At 32.9% G+C, this 18,758-nt stretch overlaps 1 protein-coding gene across 1 annotated transcript; it reads right to left on the bottom strand.

Annotated features, from left to right (window-relative positions):
* Window positions 1-10,831: 10,831 nt before the first annotated feature.
* LOC143064211 (growth arrest and DNA damage-inducible protein GADD45 alpha-like) lies at window positions 10,832-15,847 on the bottom strand. Its single transcript, XM_076236869.1, has 6 exons — window positions 15,691-15,847; window positions 14,728-14,832; window positions 13,094-13,217; window positions 12,158-12,250; window positions 11,783-11,933; window positions 10,832-11,091 (listed from the first exon to the last, which is right to left on the bottom strand). Exons 1-5 carry the CDS (start codon window positions 15,732-15,734, stop codon window positions 11,826-11,828), a joined length of 474 nt encoding a protein of 157 aa, XP_076092984.1. The 5' UTR covers window positions 15,735-15,847; the 3' UTR covers window positions 10,832-11,091; window positions 11,783-11,825.
* Window positions 15,848-18,758: the final 2,911 nt, after the last annotated feature.

The following is an 18,758-nucleotide window of genomic DNA, read 5'->3' as shown; positions in this document are numbered from 1 at the left end:
TGGAGTTTGTTGTTCGGTCTTGTATTGTTGATGCAATACATTACAGCTGGTTTGTTTGGAGTTTGTTGTTCGGTCTTATATTGTTGATGCAATACATTACAGCTGATTTGTTTGGAGTTTGTTGTTCGGTCTTATATTGTTGATGAAATACATTACAGCTGATTTGTTTGGAGTTTGTTGTTCGGTCTTATATTGTTGATGAAATACATTCCTTCTTGATTTATATTCAATATATATAGAATCGGAAAGCCTGTCTTGATTTATATTCAATTAATATAGGATCGGAAAGCCTGTCTTGATTTATATTCAATTAATATAGAATCGGAAAGCCTGTCTTGATTTATATTCAATTAATATAGGATCGGAAAGCCTGTCTTGATTTATATTCAATTAATATAGAATCGGAAAGCCTGTCTTGATTTATATTCAAATAATATAGGATCGGAAAGCCTGTCTTGATTTATATTCAATTAATATAGAATCAGAAAACCTGTCTTGATTTGTGAACAGAATGATTTAATTTAAAACTGTATACTGAGATTCTAAGACAGGTGTTCTTTTTATCTTGTATGGTATCATTTCCGATGTTGTATCCATTAATACAATACAGATGAGTTTTTTTCATCAAACATAAGTACATTTGGAATAAAATTTAATATTCACCGTCTTATCATATCTCACTGAAATATTTGTCTTCTGAAACCGTCTCGCCTGAAACTACCCTGTCAATTTGCGTCGGTCTATAATTGGTATAGAGCGGACTGTTGTATTCTGTTCATGGCCGCCCTAATTTTGGTTCATTTCATGTAGGGGTTCTCTTTAAGAGGAAGATTTACCCGTCAGCTACTGTTTCTCATTGTTCTCCGTGATTATGCAGTTTAAATATTTAGATATATTTACACTTTCTTGGATCTGATAGTTCGAAATAAGAAGCTAAATTCATAAAGGTGCTTTAGACGAACGAAATTTAAACAGCATGAACAGATGCATTACGTTATACCATTATGTTCAGTGGCTTGTTCACTCTTGTGTGCACTTGTTGCTGCAACCGGTATCTGAAGAAATTACACTCTGGACTACAGCACAGCAATCATAGAATTGACATCCTCGAATTGGGCACATCAATCGTATTTTTCATATGATTGAGGAATGGAGGTTTAATCTGAAAATATATTTCAATAAAAACGACGAGTAACAAATAATAACTTGTCAACACTTCTTATTTTATCGTTTTAAATACTTTAAAAAATATTTACTAGTATAATTAATTTAAATGAAATAAACTGATTTACTTATTCTTAATTCTTTAAATTGTAATTCTAATAAAAAAGAAAATAGTATGGTGAGATAGAAGTACATGTAAATTAATCAAAAGTCATCTAAACTTTTATCTCTTTTTCATACACACATCTATGACACTTTGAAATTTATATGATTACCCACTTTTTACAGATTTTTTATAACAGTTCTATTTTAATGTCAAAATTTCAGACAAAACTGAAATTTCAAGTATAAAATTCAAGAGTTGTCCCTCTTTTTACAATAATTTGAGCTTTTATAAGATATTGTGTCTAAGAGTACATGAGTGCTTTCCCTTAGACAAAGTGCCGATTCAATTTGAAAGAAGGAAAGAGATTCAGCATACATAACTCTGACCGGATAGTGTATTCTGATGTATTTCTCATGGTTCTAGTTGGATCCAAGTATTCAGTAAACAATACTATGACCGGATAGTGTACTGATATATTTCTCGTGGTTCTAGTCGGATCCGAGGATTCAGTATTCATTACTTTGACCGGGTAGTGTATGGATGTATTTCTTTTGGTTCTAGTCGGATCCGAGTATTCAGTAAACATTACTATGACCGGATATTGACTGATATATTTCTCGTGGTTTTAGTCGGATCTGAGGATTCAGTATTCATTTCTCTGACCGGATAGTGAATTGATATATTTCTCGTGGTTCTAGTTGGATCCGAGTATTCAGTAAACATTACAATGACCAGATAGTGTACTGATATATTTTTCGTGGTTCTAGTCGGATCCGAGTATTCAGTAAACATTACTATGACCGGATAGTGTACTGATATATTTCTCGTGGTTCTAGTCGGATCCGAGGATTCAGTATATATTTCTCTGACCGGATAGTGTGTTCTGATATATTTCTCGTGGTTCTAGTCGGATCCGAGGATTCAATATATATTTCTTTGACTGGATAGTGTATTCTGATATATTTCTCGTGGTTTTATTTGGATCCGAGGATTCAGTATCATTTCTCTGATCGGATAGAGAATTCTGATATATTTCTCGTGGTTCTAGTCGGATCCGAGAATTCAATATATATTTCTCTGACCGGATAGTGTATTCTGATATATTTCTCGTGGTTCTAGTCGGATCCGAGGATTCAATATATATATCTTTGACAGGATAGTGTATTCTGATATATTTCTCGTGGTTCTAGTCGGATCCGAGAATTCAATATATATTTCTGTGACCGGATAATGTATTCTGATATATTTCTCGTGGTTCTAGTAGGATCCGAGGATTCAATGCAGTGGCGGATCCAGGGGGGGGGGGTGTCCGGGGGTGCGCACCCCCCTTTATTTTTGCCGATCAATGCATTTGTATCGGGACATATGTTTTGCACCCCCCCCCCTTTGCCCTGGGTGCCCTGGGTTAGCACCCCCCCTTTCGAAAATTCCTGCATCCGCCCCTGCAATATATATTTCTTTGACCGGATAGTGTATTCTGATATATTTCTCGTGATTCTAGTCGGATCCGAGGATTCAGTAAACATTTCTCTAACCGGATAGTATATTCTGATATCTTTCTCGTGGTTCTAGTCGGATCCGAGGATTCAGTATATATTACTCTGATCGGATAGTGTACTGATATATTTCTCGTGGTTCAAGTTGGATTCGAGGATTCAGTAAACAAAACTCCGACCGGATAGTGTATGGATGTATTTATCGTGATTCCAGTCGGATCCGAGCATTCAGTAAAAATTACTCCGACCGGGTAGTGTATGAATGTATTTCTCGTGGTTCTAGTCGGATCCGAGTATTCAGTAAACATTACTTTGACCGGGTAGTGTATGGTGTATTTCTTTTGGTTCTAGTCAGATTCGAGTATTCAGTATATATATACATTACTCTGACCGGATAGTGTATGGATGTATTTCTTGTGGTTCAAGTCGGATTTGATGATTCCGTATACATCACCTTCCCTATTGCCAGTATGACTTGACCTCTTCACAAGTCGTTGCTAAATTGCATCCATCATTGATCTTTAAGTTTCTAATTTTAATTTCTTTAATCTAAACAAGGATTTGTATAGTGATACAAATCCTTGATCTAAACGAACGAATGTTTTCAATAATCGATGTCGAAATTGTAAACGTAAGTCCTTAGTCCTGAATATTCACCAAACATTTGCCACTGGACATTTGACAAACAACAATAAAATTTTCACATTCTAATGTCAGTTGTTTCATCTACATTTTTAATAACAATTTTGTCTTAATTTCAAATAACCAAGCGATGACTTAATTGATAATACACCATACTTACCAGACCCATGTATAAAATTCACGAGTTATTCATCTTTTAACTGTTTTTTTTTATTAAATCCGAATTTATGGTTAGGCACACACGAGTGATTTCCCTTAGACAAGTTTTACAAAACACTTTTCGTTACATATGATCAATGAGATCAAATTAGTTTACAGTCTGTATGGATGAAAAGTTAAGCGTTGATCACCACTTTGCGTCCGTCCTCGCCAGTTACCATCCGGTATTAAACTTCACAAAACTTTCCATCTGAAAATACTTTAAAAATTTCATTCAAATTTGCTCTGAATGAAAGGTTTCAGGTTCGTATATAACTTGTAAATTTTGCGATCGCCGACCAACTTACTAGACCGTCATGGCTTAGACCGGCATCAGATTAAACTTAGTGATCGTCAAAAACCTTGTAAACAAGTCAAAAAACATGTATGATAAAATGTTTAGAATAAAAATCTCTTATCTCGAAAATTATAACAGATGAATAGAAACTGGAAAAAGAACAATTGAAAGATATATCAAAACGATTGGCAGTTTCTAATAAAAAGTAAAAATGAATAAATTTCATATTAACTGAAGTAATATATTGGAGATATATGTCGAGTTTTTACAAAAATTTGCTCATATTCTAGAAACTTTTAGAGAGAATTCTCGAGTTGTTCCTCGTTTAACTTGAATTCTAACTTTTATCATAATTCATGTTCAGGCTTACACGAGTGATTTCCCTTTAGAAAATACCGATAGTATAAATTTGTAGTTAATTTGTTACAGTTCACATTTACGGAAACATTATTCTTACGTAAAAAAAAAGACGATTTTCATTTCCAAATGTTAGTTATCCGTTTTTAGATGAGGATGTTCTCTTGGCACTATCTTATGGTGTTTATATATCTCAACTTGTATAATTTGCTCGTGTGTGTAACAACGTATTTGATGCCAGTTAACGAAAAAAATATCTGTATTACTGAAAAACACCAGAATTTTTGATATCACAAACTGTTCAACACTTTTACTAATCATTATCAACATTCGTAGATATAAATCAACCTTCTTTTAAAGTAAACTCAAATAAGTGTTCATTCACACCAAAAACGTCTTCGTTTACACCAACAGCTAACGAAATATTTAAACAGACTTATTTTCTGCTCTGTCGTATTGTCTTTTTGGCGCATCATCAATTTTATTATTCACAGTGGATATAGTATTCTTGGGTCTTTGCATCGGAAATAAACACATTTACTTTAAAACCAGTTGTGTGCATAATAAGTAATATGTTCTCTCCTGCTCATATATTTGTGATTGTATGCTACTAAACTTTAAATCGGAGGTTTTGTGGTTAATTTTCATATGTTGAAGACATAATCTTTCAATCAGTTTAACTAAGGTCTGGAGCTGGCATGTCAGTAAATTCTAGTAGTTCTTGGTTTATTTATGTTTATCATTGTCATGCTTAGTTTTTTTTTCTGTTTGCTTTTCTAACTTTGTTCTTTTGAAATGTGTTTCACTGTAGATGTGTGTATTACTGTGCTATTGTTTATTCGTCATTGGGGAGAGGTATAGGAGGATGGTTAGATTTCACAAAACATGTTCGACTCTGCCGCATTGTTTTCGCCTTTCTCAATTCAGGAACCTCAAACCTTTGTTAGTCATTTCAATGTGTACGTTTTTTTTTCTTTCAAATTTTGGTTCATTTTATTTTTTTTAAGTTAAGTGTGGCTTCCATTTCACTGAACTAGAATACATTATTGTTTAGGGACCAGATGTAGCACACTTCCGGGTACAGAATAACTCGCTGCGTTGAAGACAAATTGATGGGTTGGACGGATCTCTGCTATATTGTCGGGCTGCTGCCTCTTTGACATATTCCCTGTTTCCATTCTCCATTCTCTATTCTATCAGCCGTGATCATCACTTGACGTCCGTCCTTGTTCGTTATTCAACTTTTAATATTTCTATTTGAAATCATATGACACTTACCCTTAAGGTTTCCAGAACTTATATTTTACTTTTTATTGTTTTCATCGTCGACCAACTTGATAGGCTTACATGGCTTAAAATCGAATCCGATGTAAGACACTAAATGATTGCTGAATGCCTTACACCACAAATCATATAGAAAATCGTACCTTGGAAAATATTCAGTAGGAAGATATATTAATAACAAATATTGAAGTATTGCTCATATTTTGAATGATGAGGTACTCTTTTACTAATTTCAAACGGTTGTGCAAATTTCTTGAAAATATCTACATACGTAGAAAATATTTACAACAAACATTATCCTCAAGGCAAATATTAACAGATATATCACTTGACAAAAACCTGTCAATTGTCACAGTTTTTAAATTCTTTTATTACATAACCACTGACAGTTTAACAAAAGACAGTGTCATAAATTAAGACAAAAAAGAAAGAAAGTCACAAGTGATCTCCTTGATTAACATAACAAATTACCAAAGTTAAGAAAATCTAGTGCAACCAAGAACATTGAAGTTCAAGGTCACGGGTTCCCTAACATACAGTTAAATCACATCATCTAGACAGCAGACAAATTATTGTAAAGTTTATTAACGTTATAGTATTAGGAGAGTACATTAATCTGACTGAGATATTTGAAAATCATTGTTCAATTTACATAGAATTTGTAAAATTAATATATGTATTCTAGTTATTCTTTAGGTGTAAACCTAGAAAATAACTTTGTTTTAAGTTGTAAAGAAATTTATATCATGTCATTTTACTTTATTCAAACTTTCAGGGAGTTTGAATTACCAGGCTTTCCGAAAAATTTCGTTATTTCAAACATCGGCTTAAATATTGTCCGTGTAAGAGATGAATAATCTGGTACTACGAACAACAACTTATTTGTGAAGTTTATTCTCCATATGTTTAATTTGCACTAAAAGCCTCTGGAAGAACACTGTAGTCCAGCACCGTAAAACTGGCACACAATATATAAAATTTTCAAGTTTAGATATTTTTGTGTGATTTTTTCATTGTTACCGTACGTATAACTACAGAAGGTTGATCATTTCAATTGATAACATGACAGGAAGCGGAAGTTAGATATGTGCTTGAGTAACAATTACGCCATTAAACACATCATGATTAATTATAAGCTAGGGGATAATGATCAAATCATACATTTGTACATACAGAACTGAAGACTGTTTTCATTATTCGCACTTAATTTCTACCGAAATGAAATAAGTGTTTGACGAATAGAACTTTCTAAAATATAAAATGTTTGAGTTATCTCGCTTTCCATAGGGAAGGCTTCTTTTGATGTTGTAATGTTACATCACTATCTAGGGTTATGGTGAAGGTTAACGCTTATTTAAAAAAACCGTTTAAACCCGCTGCATTTATATGTACAAGTTTGACCTAAGTCATGACTCGGTTGTTCAGTGGTTATCGTTTGGTAAAAAACTAACACCGATAATTAGGAAATATTGAAGATGACTTTTTTGCCATATTGAACGATTTTATAATATTTTAAACACGGTTGTAAATTTGTTTTAGTTATTAAGCAACTCGACATCGAAATTCGTAGTCCAAAATGAGGCCCAAAATAAGGCTTCATTTGAAAAGTTTTAAAACTACATATCTAGTTGGTATGGTCATTTGATTTGAAGTGTCTTTTAATACTAAACTCTGACTGAATTTTAGTCCTGCTATTTTTTATTTAAGTTTTGCTACCTGATTTAGATAATTGCTACATGTCTTGACCGGTCATGTCTTGCTATATTCTTTCAAGAGTGCTTTCTGCTTTATATTGTGAATTTTAAACATGCTAGATCCGCATTTGATTGTTTTCACTATTTATTTATGTGCTTAATATGTGACATTTTAAAGCGGCGAGTTTGACCGATTTTCTGTTTAATTTTAATCCGTTGGTTATACTTGCAGGCTTTATTTCATGTTTATATGTTTGCTTTTCTTATTTAATAAATATTATATTTATGGTAATATTGATATGCCTATTTGTACTTGCATTTAATGAATCTTGATGTATTGTCTAGATGTTATATTCGTTTGTAAGAGCTTTCTAAAGCTAATGTTATTTGTTATTTGTACATATGTGCATTTTTTTGTATAGCGATCAAATAAGTTTAATGTGGTATATGTAAAACTATTCAAATATCTTCTTTAAATTATCAATGGACCTGTTGGTATATGTACAAGGTTTCGATAACTTTCGAATTTTGTCCCGGAAGTGAAACATTTTTCTGTGTACATTCGTATGCAGCTATACACTCTGCGTGAGTTTATGACATACACTTTTGGAATTGTAGTGTTTCCAACTAGTACTACTTCTAGTAACCGATATTTTGTAACGAGTTTATTTTTTAATTTAAGGTTGAAATGTTGATCTTGTAAAACAGCAGAATTTCAAGTTCAAAAAATTTGAGATGATTACTTATTTATTGAAAGTAAAAATCAATCACTTACTTAATTTAAATAGCTCCAATAGCAGGTTCCTCATGAATTGATTGATGTTGAACAATGCATCAAAGAAAGAATTTCATTACTTCCATTTTTGCCAAAGACGTTTAACTTTGAATTTTAAGTTGTTTTTCCACATGTCAGAAATGAAAGCACATATTTTTTTTGCATAATTTAAAAAAGTTTAATAAATAATAAATGAAAATTTCTGCTTTATTGAGTTTAATATTTATTGTGTAGTTAAAATCATTTACCGTGTATAATACTAAAGAATTAGATGTCATTTTATAAGATATGTGTATTCGTGTAAGGGCAGAAAATGTATGTCAAACTATAAATAACTGGGAAATGTATCCATGGAACACAGATGTTGTCCCACTAGAATACAATGTTATAAAAGGACATAACTCAAGTAACCTTAACCCTAACCATTAAGTTAGAAAACGGTAACCAATTTTGGGACCATACGGACAAGGGTAAATCTTAATGCCCCCATCTGCTATAGCGGAGGCTTAAAAATGCAAACAGTAAACATCTGCACAAGGAGTGCACGATACGTCCGTACTGAACTTATTGAAATTGATGCAAGAACAAAATGAAATGTATATTAGGAATTTAATCAGAAGTAAGTACAACGAAACTTGAAAAAGGATATCCTCGAGTATATAAATATTTACTACAACACACCCGCGAAATCGCGGGCATTCAAAGCGTAGTTTAAAGTATGTAAAGTGTTGTTGGAAGAATTTTGTAAAATATTTAATGACTGGAGAATTTCAGCAAAAGTATCATAGGTTATTGGGGACAGGAAAATGCTTTTTTTTTAATCCCTCCTCCTTTATTTCCAATATTCCCATTTTTTGGTTTTCTATCAATTTCAATATGAACATACATTTAGTATGTTATGAACATTCAAGTAATGAGCCTGTAATTCAGTGGTTGTTGTTTGTTTATGTGTTACATATTTGTTTTTCGTTCATTTTTTTGTACATAAATAAGGCCGCTAGTTTTCTGGTTTGAATTGTTTTACATTGTCAGTTCGGGGCCTTTTAAAGCTGAGTATGGGCTTTGCTCGTTGTTGAAGGTCGTATGGGCTTTGTTCGTTGTTGAAGGTCGTACGGTAACCTATAATTGTTAATACTCTGTGTCATATTGGTCTCTTGTGGAGAGTTGTCTCAGCATGGCAATCATACCACATCTTCTTTTTTTGTAATCAATGATTTTTGTAAAAGATTTAATGACTGGAGAATTTCAGAAAAGGTATCAAAAGTTCACATGAATATTTTTAGCGCTTATCTGTATATTATGAACATTCATTACTATATAAATATAGTGTACATGTATTTACTTTACTAATCGATCCATAGTGGTCATTGATATAGTATACAGACCCTCTCTATTTATTAAACTCTGTGACTGCCGTGGATAGTAAACTTGAAAATGATAGCAGATAGAATTCTGAAAATACACTTTATGCATTGTATATATGTACGTTCAAAGTATACAGAAAAACGCAAACCGGAAGTCTAATCTTACTTAAAATTTCGTCCAATGACGGGACAATATCCGGATGCCTTTTTTCTCGTTTTTCTCCAAAAATAAGTCAATCTGAATAATCATATGAATGGATGACAAATGGCACTATGCACTGTACCTATAGGACACAGAGGCGTGTTGATCAATTAATTGTGGAAAGAAGAGAAGCGACACCCAAAATGAGGTCTTCTCGTTTAATAGTATAGAAGAAGATAGATAGATACTGGATCATGTCTGTTAAATATATTAGTCTGGAGCAACAAACAAACCAACAGAAAATCTTAATTTTGCATAATAGAGCACGTGAAATAAATGAAGAATGTAAGTATTGGACACCTATGCTCCCGCTTGTAAGTAAGTAAAAGACAAATTCTGCAATTTTTCAATAAACAAAGGGACATGCTTAAAGAACTGCGGCAGTGATGCCATATCAGTATTTGTTGTTTCTTTATAACGATACGAAATAATTAATGTTAGAACCAGCTTACTCAATAACAGAAAGATGTCTTGTTTTTGGCCATTAGTTTTTAAACGATTAAAGGCCACAACCCACAAAATCAATTACAACCTGTATGTGGTACGGAACCTTGTGGTACAATTTCATAGAGATGCGTTGACTATTACTTGAAAGTATTTGTCCAGAAAACAGAAACACATCGTTCCTCCCCTCTTTGTTGTCTCTTATTCTTGCACAGTTTGTGCAATAACCTCCAAAGTCAATCAAAACCTGCCCTTTGTGGAATGGAGCCTTGTGGTACAATTTCAAAGAGATCAATACACTTAAACACTAAACACACATAATTGTCTAGAAACCAGAAAAATGCATTTGTTGCCCCTTGTTTACCACTAATTCATAAACAGTTGGGACAATAACCCCCATAATCAAACCAAACCTCGCTTTTGTGCTATTGAACCTTGTGGTATAATTTCATAGAGATCCATTCATTTATACCTAAGTTATTGTCCAACCATATGACTTCGGACTACAACGACGACATGATAGAAATATGCAATTGCAAATTTTAAGCGGCCGGTCGAATAGAAAGGTGTCACATATATGACAGGAAATCGTTACCCTGGGAGGTACATGAGTTAAACCGGTATTTGGTCTAAATTTCAATTTCTGTGTCATCTTTCAATCATTTTACAAGTATTTTTTTCGTCAATAACCAAGTTCTGACAAATACATTTGTGATTTCCCGATGTTACTTTTCCCTCTCAAATAACTATCAAAATATGTATTCATAAGTCGTCTGTAAGTATCTTTCTTAACCATTTGAGAAAGCATTTCCATAGTTTTAAGATTTTATTTGTATCAATCTGAACTCTTCTCTTTCAACACTAAAGTCTTTACTGTCAGTAAGCTGTCTTGTGATTGGTTTATCGTGGTGGTGGTTATGGTTATCGTGGCGCCATCACTATTTCTCAAAAAGTGTCGATACTCGACTGGTATGGACGGAATTAATGTTGAACTGATTTGACAATCATAATTTAACTATCGTGATTTGACAATCATTTCACAGCAGTTATACACTGTTTATCTTTACCTGAAAGGATACAATATATTTCAATAACATTTATACATCTATATATGATTAAAACAAAATTTGGAATTATCAATTTTATATTAACAATCAAGTTCCAGTAAGTCTCCTGTTCAAAATTCCATTTAGAATGAAATTCAAAACAGTGTGGCTATGGCCATTGATTGACACATTAAATTTATCCATTGACTGGGACAATTTACGTGAACGTTTGTCTGTAACGACCACTGTTCACGACGTACCTACGATAGACATTTAAACTGTGGGGTCACCAAAGGTTTCTTAACGCCTTTAATTATAAAATAATTCGAAAAATTAATCAGGAATAACCTTTATGTTTTGATTTATATAATTGATATAAATCAAAACATCATGTTATTTCTGATTAATTTTTCGAATTACTTTATTAAGGTGTTGAGAACCTTTGGTGACCCCATAGTTTAAGTGTTTTTAAAAAGTACATAGTGAGCAGTGGTCGTTACATACAAACGTTCACCTAAATTGTCCCAGTCAATGGATGAGTTTAATGTGTCAATCAATGGCCACAGCCACACTGTTTTGAATTTCATTTTAATTCTTCAATTAATTTTTTTTATTGGAGTGAAATAGCGCGACAAAAGCACACGTTTTAGAATAATTTCATGTAATAAACGACAATTAAAATAAATTCTTTCAGACAAGAAATGAAACATACCTGGAACCAGGCTGATGAAAATAACATTAGGAATCATGGATTTTCATACTGGTAGATCTATGACAGGTGGTGAGAACATGTCGTCTGCTAATAAAGATTTGTCACAGAATTCTCCAATCATGTCATCCAAGTTGTTCTGGAATTTTGGGTGCTGCAAAAATAAAATTATATATGAACACCAATAAAATTTTAAAGTGCATTTTAGGTGAATCACCAGCATCAATCCATAAATTCAACCAATTTTTTTATTCTACATTATTAATATATAAATCCTGATACAAGTCTGATATAGATTAACAGAAGTTGTTATAAAAGCTTAAATTCATGATAAAAAATAAAAATAATAAATAATTATGTAAAGAGGAATTCACCTACCTGGACAAGAACACAGCTGTAATCCACTTTAGAATTCCTGAATTCACCAGCAGGGAGTTCCAACACCTCTCCAATTTTGTCTAAATTAGACACCTAGAAATACAATAAACACAAGCTTATAAAACAGTGATCTGAAAATAGACGATTTTGTACAGGTGTGGTGCTTATATGGACATTGTCCTCAATTTAGTTCTAAAAATATTAAATAATTTCTCTGCTAAATTGATATAGAAGAAGATGTGGTATGATTGCCAATGAGACAACTCTCAACTAGATACCTAATGATAGAGAAATTTTAAAACAGCTATAGGTATTAACCGTCTGCTATTCCACTTTGAGAGAAAATACATAAATAGATCTTTTTTTCATAAAATAAAATAGTCATTAACATTTTTTTTTATCAGAATAGAGTTTTGAATGTACAAATCCTTCTTTTGATTGATATGTTAATTGTTAAAAACTAATTTTAAAATTCAGGTGAATATTTTGAAAATACAACTAAAAGGACGAATCGTCAAATATCGGACAATTATTTGATTGATTTTAATTTGAAAATAAAGAGTTCCATACTATGCATTAAAATACTGATATTGAAGTGTACACCATTGGTACTATTATTTGTTTGGAAAGTTTCCCTTTCTTAATACTCATAGTCTTTGTTGAGCATTGGTAAAGGCATTAAATGTTTTTAAAGATGGCATAATGCAGGCGCGGATCCAGCCATTTTAAAAAGGGGGGTTCCCAACCCAGAGTAAGGGAGGGGGTTCCAACCCCCGGACCCCCCTGGATCGGCCACTGTAATGTGGCTGGTCAGAAGTATTTACATAAGACAGGGATGACAAAAGGATGTGATAGTGTATGCCCGAATAGTATCTACCAAATATGCCCATGTAAGACTAGAACTTAGAGCCCTTGACAATAGACATATCTCCTCACCTTTAAGAAATGAATGTCCTGTTCCAGACAGTATGCTTCTATCAATGTATGCTGTATGTGAATTGATACGTCCTCGGAAGGATGTGCATCCATGATAAGACATAACATCACCATCTCGGGACTTCTGGAAAAATAAATAAAACTGTTTTTAAACATATTACCGGAGTTATAGTAATCTTTCTTTTTTACACAGTTGTCATGACCGAAGGGGAACATTTTCTTATCTATTTATGCACCTCAGTACTTCACATCAAAACCTTGATGTTTCTCTCTTTGAAGATTTATTATTTATTGTTGTACGCGAATAATATATTGATCTTGTTCTTCACATGTTTCCTAGATTTTCTAACCCACAAATACCCAAAGGCACTTGTCTAAGGTATATAAGACAACACACTATGAGACAAGTGGCTGTGAAATATCACTATTTAGATATGTTAGCTCCTGCAGTTTAACTTGAACGTACAATTTTCGATAATTCAGCTAGCCTATCAAAATTCAAAATCCAAACGATGTCAGTTCTAAAAGAATAAAGAATGTTCTACTCAAACCAGTATTTTAATTTCAAACCAGCCCTACATGTAATATAAACATAAACATAAATACAAACAAACAAACAAACAAACAAACAAACAAACAAACAAACAAACAAACATACATACATACAAACAAACAAACAAACAGACAGACAGACAGACAGACAGACAGACAGACAGACAGACAGACAGACAGACAGACAGACAGACACACACATACATACATACGACCAAGCGGAATAACACGATGTTTTCATTATAATATAAACAACCCCAGCTGTGTCTATGTACATGTATATATGTGAAATCATCTGACCAATATACAATAACAAATGGGAACGTAACCAGTATCTAATATACATTAATTGCGTGTTGTTTGCTGAGCGTCCAGTGGCAAGTATTTCATGTAACTTAATTAGGAAGAGGTCAATGCAAACAAAACACATGGACTAACCATATATCTTTAAGCTATATATATCCTTTTCGATTCATTGCATTAATATGTCATATCGCGTAAAGGCACCTAGGATTGGAGTTTCCTGAACTCTAAACATGCAGCAAGGATCAACGAAGTGAAAGTAACTCACTATGTTGGAAGCAGCCCCTTGTCAGACCTTAATAAAGTACTAGTCTTAAAGCAATGATTGAGGAGATCAATTTTACTTTATGTCTTTATGTCATGTTCAGAATCACAAACATGAGCGTTTAACACTAACAAATATAGTTCAATATATAATTCATTCACAAACAATCAAGCTACAAAATGCGTTTTCCGTTCTATAACGATTGTGTAGGCAAATTGGCCGCAATCCACATACGACTTAGCGATTTTATTAGTCACAATCTTCAATGAATTAATCAGCATGTAAACAGTCAGCAGATGACCAGTATGACAAATTATAATTCAGTGACTAAAAGCTCAATATGCATGACAAAATGTTTTTTCTTCTGCATTTTCTATACAATTCTTTTCCATGATTCGCTCCGCTCGTCTACAATTTTCAGGGTGTAATATGCTAAGTAACAACCACCCAGGGAACCCCCCGTCATTACAGTACTGTTCATAAAAAAAATAATACCAAGTTATATTCAACTTACATTTGTAGAATCTTGACTGATGAATAAATCCCAGATGTAATTCTGTCCTCAGTCATGGCCCTAATTAAAGTTTCGTTGATAGCTTCTCCAATATTCATGGATTTCCTATCAAACCAGAAATATTACAATATAAGACGATTGCTTTACTACTAAGCAATATATTTTGTAAATCCTGAAAATATGTCATCACGACGGTTTTATATATTTAATGTTTTCGCAATTTTGAATAAAATGATGGCGTAGATATTAATCAATAGTATCGAGTTATTCAAAGAAAATAATTTCACTAGTGCGTAGGACATTGAGCCATGATGTGTATTTGACGTCATTGATCAAGGTTTAAATATTCAAATATGGATATAAATATTCATGTAAATTTCCGATAAACATTTAATATAATGTGCATTTGAAAATGCAGCACATGCAATAAAAAAGGAAAGGAAATCAATTTAACTATAAACATATATTGATCATTAAACGTGAAAATATTACATTTCGTCTAGCCGTCTGGAGATGTAAATATTACTTGTTACCTATAGGCATGCCTACGCAACGTGACCTGGCGGGGTCAGCAAAAACGTGGCTACATGAACAAAGACGTCAGTAAATTTATATACAAAGAATTAAATTTTCGTTAATATTACAAAATAATACAAATCCGTCCAAGATGATGCAGCATCTAGATGCATGGCTTAAATGCAACGTATGTTATGACAAGTTGACATATCGTCCCCCCTTTTTATTTGCACATGCATGGTCCCATGTATGCAATAACTACAGTTTTACATTTTTTTTTGAAAATATTAATTGTAACTGATTCCTACAAGGGCTTTATATCATGGAACATTAAATGCATAACAAACATGAATTTTGCGCTTTAACAATGTGATTGCGCAATTTTAAACACGCATGATTTAATTTTAACTGCTGCCAAAAAAATATATATACAGAAAAAAAACTTACGCTTTGCAATCTCCAGTCATATTTTTCGCTTCAGGCAATGTCATAATGAAGAAAAGACTAAAAAAATCCAAGGTTTCTGTTGTTTAGATCCGTTGCGGAAAAACAAAGTGTAAAATGTGTATTGAATCTTTGTTTGTTGCTCTTTGTTCCGTATTGGGCGGAGTTAAAGGTAGTTCCCGTTGAAATCCCACGCTTTGATTGGCTAGCTATTTATAGTACTGCTTCCGTGGTTACAAACCGACAGCAGATGTTTCTCGCTGGCACTGTTTTTTAAAAAAGTAAATCAATACTTAGAGCATCATATTTATCAAGACTTCAAATTCTGCTTTGTTCGAAAATGATTTATCTCAGCACGAAAAAGAAAATTAATGTAGATCATTTACTTAAAATTATCGATATAATTATTTCAAAAGGTAATACTGTACCTCGAGTGAGGGTTGATACTAGTAATTGTCTGCAGGTATTTTACAAATATATAATCACTGACTGTAATCTTCAAAATGTTGATGATTTTCTGTAACTAAAGAAGAAGACTATGTAACGCTTTCCTACCCTTTCCCCAGAGTTCCTATCACTATTTGGTTTTTGGTTGTCCTTTTTTGTTGGAATGGGTGGGGTTTTTTTTTGGGGGGGGGGGGGGGGGGGGGGGGGTTACCGTGATTAGATGAATTTCATGCACGGTGATAACAAAGCTCTGATTTTTGCACAGGATGTTTTTGATTTTTGCAGACTTACATAAAATTAACTTGTCATATTTAAATAAGTGGGTCTTTTTCAAACAACGTTCTTGATCACGTCTTATTCTATCTTGAGCATGGAACGTTTTAAATATTCCTTTCATCCTTTCAAAACTGCAATAATTTAACAGCTAGTGTCTCGGTTTTATCTGTTGTACTGTTTATGACATAATTCCATTTTGTGTAACATTCTAATCAAATTTACTTTTGAAAATTGTGACTTGGATGGGGAGAGTTGTCTTATACCACATCTTCTTACATCTAATCAGACTTTCCCCGATACGAGATTGCGAGAGAGCGTTACATTTATTTAACACATGACATGGGTAAAATTTCTTTGTTTTTACTGTGCTATAATCTTAATAATGCACAGATAAGGTGTGCATTAACTACCTCAGATAACTGCACCGTTCAAATCTGTTCTTACCTTTAGGGGCGTTTCCTGGATTCTGAAAGGGGTGTTACATGTATTCTATAAAATTAAAAAATACCAACGATTGTAGCGAGACTAAAAATGATACGCTGTCCAATTCAAGGATGAACAACCTATCTTTTTATTTTTTTTAAATCCGCCATTTGACTTGAAGTTACAAAAAAGTTGATCAATTAAACACTTTGTACTACGGAAGCCGATAAGGGCCATAAAAAAAAAAAAAAAAAAAAAAAAAAAAAAAATTATGTCGTATCGCTATGTCGTAATTTTGACATAACATGTCGTTAAACGACATCGCTACATATGTCGTTATTTCGACATATCATGTCGTAATAACGACATCGCTATATATTAAAGAATATATGTATTATGATTGCCAAGAGACTAAATGAAACAGAAATTAACAACTATATGTCATCATAATGCCCCCAATAATTAGAAAAGCCCCCGCATAGTCAGCTATAAAAGAGGGAGGAAAGATACCAGAGGGACAGTCCCCGAAATGCTGTGTGGCAGAGGGTGTTATTAATTATAATTATTAGATCCCTTGGTAAAACTCAAATTTCATATCTAATGTATTTCATTGTTAAATAATGTACATGAAGCTTAATAAGTATATATTTGTTAATTGCATAGCTTTTGCTATTTGAATTCATTGGTTAAAGATATTTATTTATATTGTAAAGTTTAATATTTGCATCGTTGCAAAATCTTTGGTTACCTTCTATAGATACCTTCAGTGAGAAACTTATATATTTTATAGTTCCCATAAAAGTGTTTTAAGAGACCGTGGCTGCATGGCCATATAAAAAAGAAGCTGCATAGCCACACAAGGTCGACATACACTTCAATTTGTTGGAAGAATAATTTGAGAATTATCTCAAGATTGTCATTCAGCCCTACCAAAACAAGCCAAGCTTTCCATCTCCCTATATATAAGCGCAAACTACATGGTTTCTTGTAATAAGAGTGAATTAAAGTATTCATTGCTCTATTTCTACTTTCAAACGTTGGGCACGATGTCCCTACAACCCCTAGGTTTAAAACAGAATCTTCGAAATTTCATCCGCAAAACAAAATAAAAATGTTACAAAACACGAACCAATATTAAAAACAAATTCAATAAATGTTTTAAATTATGTTTTTACAGTTCTTGATCATATACTCAGTAATATCTAGTATATTTGAGGATTAAAATAAGAAAGCTATATGTGAAAAAAAAACGGATGTCAAACGTTACATTTATGAAAAACTGTTTAACTCTTATGTATAGTGATCCTATTTCTTATTCTCTGATCTTCTTAATTCTTGGCAGGAACAACGACATGTGTCGGTTCTGTGTGGCGTTAGAATGAAATTCAAAACAGTGTGGCTGTGGCCATTGATTGACACATTAAATTCATCCATTGACTAGGACAATTTACGTGAACGTTTGTCTGTAACGACTACTGTTCACGACGTACCTACGATAGACATTTAAACTGTGGGGTCACCAAAGGTTTCTTAACGCCTTTAATTATAAAATAATTCGAAAAATTAATCAGGAATAACCTTTATGTTTTGATTGATATAATTGATATAAATCAAAACATCATGTTATTTCTGATTAATTTTTCGAATTACTTTATTAAGGTGTTGAGAACCTTTGGTGACCCCGTAGTTTAAGTGTTTTTAAAAAGTACATAGTGAGCAGTGGTCGTTACATACAAACGTTCACCTAAATTGTCCCAGTCAATGGATGAATCTAATGTGTCAATCAATGGCCACAGCCACACTGTTTTGAATTTCATTCTAAAGCCGTTATTTTGCCAAATTTCATTTGACTCGGTGGCTGCATATTAAGCTGGAATAAGAAAAATGTCCAACGACATTTTTCGTTATCTCAAGGACTGAAAGTG

The sequence above is a fragment of the Mytilus galloprovincialis genome, chromosome 1 (assembly GCF_965363235.1).
Source record: "Mytilus galloprovincialis chromosome 1, xbMytGall1.hap1.1, whole genome shotgun sequence".
In the NCBI taxonomy this organism is placed as follows: domain Eukaryota; kingdom Metazoa; phylum Mollusca; class Bivalvia; order Mytilida; family Mytilidae; genus Mytilus; species Mytilus galloprovincialis.
Note: the sequence above shows the minus strand (reverse complement) of the source record. Positions and strands in the feature narration are given on the sequence as shown.